The following is a 7123-nucleotide window of genomic DNA, read 5'->3' as shown; positions in this document are numbered from 1 at the left end:
GGGGGGGGGGGGGTCAGGTTTGTGGATGAGGCCGACATGAGGCGCTCAGGTCGGGCCCGCGGCTCAGGAGCTGTCCGCGGTGCTGAACAGTTACCGCGCATGTAATCTGCGGCTTTTCGGTTTTACCTTGTTCAACGCGTCTTGCGGCGTCTCTGTCGCGCCACAGTCGGTACAGTGAAACAGAAACACACACGGGTAAACTATCTTCAAGCCCCGTGAACGTTTATTTCACAATTCATTGAGGAATCACCCAGTAAAACCAGGCGATTCTTGCCTTGCCTCGTCTCTGGCAAACCGAAGCAGCAACACTAATCCGTAGCAGCAAGACGATCCCTACAACATCGGCTGGACAAGAAATACATGCAATAAAATCGATGTCATAATAGAAAACATTTCCTCTCACCGATTTCGAATAATAACAGGAGAAACAAAGGCTGGGATGCGTCGGGGTGCAGCGTTTAGTCCTCTTCACTCGGCTACAGTCGTCTGCTTTTCCTCCATGATGACAGTCAATGACTGAGGCTGAGCAGGTCCAGTCTAAAAGCTACAGCAAGGCAATGCAGTGCTCAGTACAGAGGGTCAAAACCTCTGTCAGCACAGTCGATTTATAGCTCATCTGTTGGAAGAAATATTTCCCACTTTCTTCAGAGAACATCAGATTCGGTCAATTTTGCTGCTATGCAATCATAGATGTTTATAGCTGATGATGATGTTTATGCATGCATTAGCATTGATTCTGCAGACACTCCTTCACAGAGACTTTAAAATGACAAACCAGGTAGAGGACTAGTGTCTCAGTCAGCAGCACTTTGGTAAAACACAATTGGTTGCAGGGAACAGAACCTGTGACCTCTTTTTAAACCCGCATCTAACAGATTTTGGCCACATGGGGGCAGTGCAAGAAGCTGCAAACACTACATTAACATATCACTACGAAGCTGAACAGCCTCTTAAACAAATGATGTCATCGGTTGGAAATGTTTTTGGAGCTTTACCCATGTTAGTGAATGTTGAAAGGTGCTTTACACATCCAGCAGACACAGCACAACATTGGCATCCATTATCTACAGGTTGATTTATACATTATTTTTGTCCGCCTGACGAATTCCAGTCATATTCACTCATTCTAGCTGTTTTGGTCTCCACCAACTCCATGATATCAGGACGCTAATGAGAATGAAACTTTGTATCTCTGCTATTACTATTTCTTTATATTTCATACATTTTTCTGCTCTCAGCTGCCACTGATCTCGATCTCAATGTGTGATATCCTTTGTACATACACCCTAGTTAAATTAGCACATAATTCCTGTAACATGTAGAATAAACACACATTATATTTGCGTTTTGTTAAATGAATCTCATACTGGTCGAGTGCAGCATTTGAAGTTTTTAATTTATGTAAAATAACCGAACAACCACATTAAAAATGTAAATTAACTGAGGAATGATGTGCACCCAAGAGATTATAAAAATGAATTTAATAGTAAAAAAAAAAAGTAAGAATGTCTGCTGCATACTAACATGCTTTACATTTGGCAATACAAGGCGAAGAAAGCCATGTGATTTACAGTATATTTGGTAGATTACAAAATGACACGAGTCTGAAAACTGTATAAGGCAACTGGAGTCAAATAAAACTTTGTAACTGGTTTGTGGTCGATTTCAAAAATAACAACATAATACAGAGGATTGTAACAGCACAGCTGACAGATTTTGTAAAATATCAAATATATTAATATCAAAAAAGCAGAAAGGACTGACACGTCCTGAACAAGTGCAGTAACAGATGATATCTAATCTCCGTTTATAAAGAATTATCTTTATATAAATAAGGATTAAAAATGTGCCACGAACAATGAAACAAGATGTTATATACCCCAATGTCTTGCGTGTACTAATACAATAATGTAAAAGTTAAAAATGACCTTTGCCCACTGACACTGTCTTCTTCCGTCTTCAGTGAGTCTCTGTCATAGTGCAGCGACGGCGGTGAGTGTCTCATCTGTCTGAGTGTCTCTGTCCGCTGCCAGCAGGCGGTCTGAGGAGCTCTCCGCCGGGTCGGCGGGGTCGTCCACAGGTAACAAAGTGTACGTGGGGACGGCGTTGAACATGATGAAACCCACGGTGATGACGACAAACGAGATGATGTAGAGAGCTGAAAACTGCGGACAACGCACGAGACAGGAGATTTTCAAGATGAGGAAATCTGTTCATGTGTGTGGCTCCACTTTAGCCAAATGGTATTTTATAATGGACGGTTGCTTAAGGGGTCGTCAGCGTTTTTGCAATAATGTGCCTGCTACAGCGAAAACTTCCTTCTTTAAACAACATCTCAAAATAAAAAATAAAAAAGGCATTTTACAAAGGTCATGTGAATTTTTATCTTGGTGCTTTTTCACTCTAACATGCTACTTTATTTCAAAATATCAGTTACATAACATCCTACCGGTGAAAATACAAAAACAACTTGCTGTTCTGAGACAAAGATGGAATAAACTAGTGATATACGAATGCTTTTTTCTTCAATGGGACATGTTGCACAATAATAATAATAATTTGATTTACTTGACTGGTCCTAACTTGTATTATCTGTATTATTATAGATATTTATTATCTATTTTGACCTATCACATTCATTATTTTTGTTTGCAACTGAGTCTCATAGCTTTAAATGGATCATGAAGTAAGACTATAAAAAAAGAGAATTTAAAAAGAAAAAAAGGTTTCAAACCAACATTAAACATGAATAAATACCTGACTGAGCTGCTAACGCCATGATGCTGTTTAATGACACTCACTGTGTAGTGGAAGAGGAAGAAACCACAGAAGAGGCTGAAGAGGTCGGCGGTGAGCAGAGAGAGGTTGACCGCAGTGGCGCTGGTCATCTTCACGACTACGGGCATGAAGCTGTACAGTGCGTACATACACAGGGCATAGACTGCAAACAGCATGGCTGCAGAGCACAATGAATGGACTTCAGTTAGAGAGGGAGGAGTTTTAATGCTATCACTGACGCCTGAAAAGCAGGATCAGATCCCCGACTTTAACAAGACAGAAAGTTCACTTACAAATACGAAGGTCCCACTTTATTGCAGCTACCGCATGAGTTTCCAGCACAGCTCTGCAATGACATGAAGTCAGGATGCTGAGGAAAACACTTCGGCAGAGAGTGTTTTTAAGCCCCAGAATATATATATACGGATGTAAACAATAACTTACAGCTGTACGCCACTGATGACAGTCCCAAAGAGTCCCATCATGCCCAGGAACTCCACTCGGCTCAGTTTCTTCACGGTGTACTCTTGGCACGTGTTGGATACAGCATAGAGGACGGCACTGAGGAGGACCAAACCATCACCAAGCAACACGTCTCTGGCTGCACAGACACAGAGGAGCAGCTCATTTTATATGTTATACTATTAACAATTTATACATTCATTTTCAAGTAGGAAGCACAACATTTTTTCCAAATTAAGACAAACTAAAAAGGAGACAAGAGGACAAATCACAGCAGCACAAAAGCAACAAAAGCAGGAAAGTAATTTTTGGTTTATTATAATTCTGTGTGAGTCTCACATTTATTGACATCTGCTAAATGCAGCTGAGCTGTTGCCAGTGCGAAGGCATAACAATGTGCTCTCACTTCAGCAAAATATCTCTGCTTCATTAACACTGTTCACATTCTCTTTACGGATCACTTGGATTTAATATGGATTTATTTTGATCTCGGATAAACTTAACCACAACAATGTTTTATCTGAGAGATCCATTAAAGCTTTTTCAAAGGGTAATTGGGTGTTTTCCCCTTAAAAACTGCAGATGTCATTCAGTTCTTCTGACTGACAAGAGAAGCGGAGGCAAAATGTAAACCATGATATAAAATCAAGAGCACAAATTTTTTACTGGTGGGAGCTTCCAAAACAATCTTATAAAGACAGAAAGAAGCCTCACAATTTGAGCATTCAGGTTTTGTCATTTCCACTGACCCCCACAGATACTACGGTCAATTTGTCAACACAATATCCTTTTTATATTACCACTGATGTCCTTGTGATTGCATCAGGCATCAAGTTTCAGCACTTTACAGATATAAATGATAAAGAAAAGTGTCCTTACTGGACCCCTGGTCTCTTCCGGCCAGAATGTCGGCCCCCACCATGGCTCCCACCCCCAACAAACACACAATGACGGCCACAATGTGGAGAAGCCGGTAGCGAGTCTTCAGGATGAACCAGGACAGTAGCATCAGCACCGGGATCACAAAGCAGTCCAGCAGCTGAAACGCACAGCAACAACAGCACAAAGAGCGGCTGAGATTACACTGACTTGTTCATAGAGTCTGAGTAGGAAGAAAACATTGTGTAAGACAGGACAAGCCGTGGAGGTCACATTCCGTATCAACCATTAAAAGACTTCATGTGCTAGATATTTTTGGCATTAAGGTGGAAGGTGTCGGTGAACCCGCTCTTCTAAAGCTGCCACCACTGATGATAACAGAATCATCAGCGTGCGTTCACTGTGAGAACAGCACAGTGTGGACCAAACATAAATCCTATTACTGAAAATTTGATATATTGCCACTAATTCTCACCTCAGCTCATTGCTCAATTCCTGCACAGCAGAACCAACAACTTATTCCTGAGCACCGGGTAGATGGTTGTCGATTAACAAAAAAATTAATGAGCAGTGTAATCAATTAAATTGGCAATTAATTAATTGCTAAAAAGTCTCTTTTCAAACAAAATAGTGCCCGAGTCCTTCTCCAGGCTTCTGTCCTGTCTGATAATAAACTGATTATCTCAGTTTATTATCAGACATTTAAAGACATCACATTTGGGCTGTGGGAAAATGTTCCTGACGTTTCTCACTATATTCGTCACATTTAATAGACCAAATAATTAACTGAAAGATAATCAGCAGGTTAATCGATGATGAAAACAAGTGCTGTCACCTTCATATGTGCAATAAACAAAGGTGCAGTAATCTGCCAGTGTTAATGCCGCAGGCTGAGTGTCTTAATACTTTTCTGGTACCAACTGAAATGTGGCTCTAACACAGAATACCAAAAACCGTCTGGCTAGAGCTGTAAATTGCTGCAACAAAAGATTATTTTCAAAATCGGTTAATCTGCTAATTGTTGACAATCGTGGAAGAATGCCGGAACAATCCCAGAGCCAAAAGTGATGCTCACAAATTTCTTTATGTTTTACAAAGAATTAAAAAAAAACACCAAAGGTTTTCAGTTTATTAAGAAAACCAGCAATTAATCACATTTAAGACAATGAAACCCAGGAAGTTTGGGCATTTTTTCTCAGAAAAACAACAATTTATTTAGGGTCAAAGTAGCTGCTGATTCATATTCTGTTGACTGACTAATAATTAATTGACTAATTGTTTCAGCTCTCGATCAGACAGCTACTGATTTAAATAAAAATATGCATTGTGAGATATTTTATTTATGCAAAATGCTGGTGTGTCTGCGTCTCTAGTTAAATGATAAATATAAAAAGAAACTGTTTTGTACTAGAAAAAGTGTTGTTTTGATATCAGTACCTAAACTGACACTGGTATCAAAACTTTTAAACAATATAAACAATTTCTGCCAAATTTATCCATAAAGTAAAAAACTATTATTATTATTAAATTATTATTATTATTAAATTATGAAAGGAGAATATTTTTCCACACACTGGAAATCACACGTTAATTCACTGAACATTTGTTGATTAATTGGGTTTTGTATGTTTCTGTGATATCATGATCAATAGATGCTGGAAAAGTTATTTTTATTAATGTAAATAATACACTGTCACTCTACTGTGAGTCCAGCAGCATGACAGTCGTCTCTCACCTGGATACTGGTCAGGGTGGTGAACTGGTAGGCCTTCACGACTGCATAGTTTGCCTCCACATCTGCCAGACCCATCACCAGATACTTCCACCACTTGGTTTTTAAAATCTGTATGATGTTTCTTTCTCCTGTAGAAACAGATCAGGTTTACGTTAGAGTAGGAATGGGAATGGACAACAGAATCTTGCAAATGAAAATCTTCTGTCACCTTTTATAGGACTTGGACACAAGGTGGAGCTGGTGTTTCTGTGTGTTGGTGGGCTGGGAGCAATTTTAATATTCATAAGTTTAAATGGGGCTTTTTTCCCCCCAATATAAATATGTTATCTGAAAGAACAGAAGAGAACTTGTAATGTTTAAATTTGTATGTGTGTTGCTGGAAGATGCATGTTTTGTTAAATAGCCGTGTGTTTTAATCTCATGTGGGATGGGCCAGAAGAAATTCAATTAAGCTAAAATAAAGCTAAACTAATAATACAAATACAATAAATGTGGAATCAGTGACACTAACCAGACCCACAATTTTTTCTTAAAAACGGTGTTCAAATTTGGGACAAATTAATTAACATTAATTAGATATCCTGACCTTTGCGTGTGATGAGGATGGTCGTATAAACGATCAGTAGCAGGGCGTAGTTGAGGAAACTCTGCAGCATGGGCGTCTCCACCCCGGCGCTGGCCAGGTACTCACAGCTCACTGCTGTCCCGCAGATCAGCAGTGACAAGACCTGTCCCATGACTACAGTCTTCACCAGATGCCTGGAGAGTGGGGAGGGGGTGTGCATGCAAAATTACTCTGCTTATATGAGAGTAGGTGTACATGTAATAAATATATATAATAAGTTTTAAAAAAGAGAGAGAAATAAAAAGATATGCAAGCTGGAAGACAGATTCAGACTCTGCCGTCCCTCTGATTTGGACAAATTTCTGAGCTGTTCAAAAATGCAAATGCAGCAAACACAACATGATTGACAGTGTAGGAGTTGGCTGCGACTGGTCGCTGTGATGAACACAGTGTATGGCCTATCGCATTTTCAAAATAAAATACAATTCATTCCAAAAGCTGCTTCAAAGTAAGAGTAAGTAAAGTAGTAAGTAAAAGTCATACGTTTCCAAAAGAAATAATACTCAGGTAAAGTACAGCTACTTGGAAAATATACTTACTATTATTATTTACACCTGAGTTTTCCTTATATTGACACGTCAAAGTGTCACCTGTGAAAACCCAACTGTCACTAACAATTCAGTGAATTTAAGTAAGTCATAAAT

At 39.3% G+C, this 7123-nt stretch overlaps 2 protein-coding genes across 3 annotated transcripts in view; both read right to left on the bottom strand.

Annotated features, from left to right (window-relative positions):
- Positions 1 to 824, bottom strand: part of elmod1 (ELMO/CED-12 domain containing 1) — a 10690-nt gene extending 9866 nt beyond the window's left edge. The window contains exon 1 of one of the 2 annotated variants that reach the window (XM_023404176.2): positions 404 to 824. The gene's annotated coding sequence lies outside the window, so the exon portion shown is untranslated. The remainder of the gene's footprint in view (positions 1 to 403) is intronic. The other variant, XM_023404177.2, reaches the window with a different exon arrangement.
- Positions 825 to 1377: 553 nt separating this feature from the next.
- Positions 1378 to 6608, bottom strand: LOC111653582 (queuine/queuosine transporter SLC35F2-like). Its single transcript, XM_023404187.2, has 7 exons — positions 6441 to 6608; positions 5855 to 5982; positions 4120 to 4279; positions 3223 to 3379; positions 3072 to 3124; positions 2802 to 2956; positions 1378 to 2165 (listed from the first exon to the last, which is right to left on the bottom strand). The coding sequence occupies exons 1-7, from the start codon at positions 6589 to 6591 to the stop codon at positions 1974 to 1976; spliced, it is 996 nt and encodes a 331-aa protein (XP_023259955.2). The 5' UTR covers positions 6592 to 6608; the 3' UTR covers positions 1378 to 1973.
- Positions 6609 to 7123: the final 515 nt, after the last annotated feature.

This window comes from Seriola lalandi, unplaced genomic scaffold (genome assembly GCF_002814215.2).
Source record: "Seriola lalandi dorsalis isolate HSWRI2012SDOR001 ecotype SW California unplaced genomic scaffold, Sedor1 jcf7180002054230, whole genome shotgun sequence".
NCBI classification, from domain to species: Eukaryota; Metazoa; Chordata; class Actinopteri; order Carangiformes; family Carangidae; genus Seriola; species Seriola lalandi.
Note: the sequence above shows the minus strand (reverse complement) of the source record. Positions and strands in the feature narration are given on the sequence as shown.

Excerpts from the sequence above, each read along its gene's own strand:
- LOC111653582 (XM_023404187.2), bottom strand. The coding sequence starts at position 6,591 with ATGGGACAGGTCTTGTCACTGCTGATCTGCGGGACAGCAGTGAGCTGT. Across the intron at positions 4,280-5,854 it reads CCACCCTGACCAGTATCCAG|CTGCTGGACTGCTTTGTGAT; the intron begins GTGAGAGACGAC and ends TGTGCGTTTCAG. Across the intron at positions 2,166-2,801 it reads TCTTCCTCTTCCACTACACA|TTTTCAGCTCTCTACATCAT; the intron begins GTGAGTGTCATT and ends CGTTGTCCGCAG.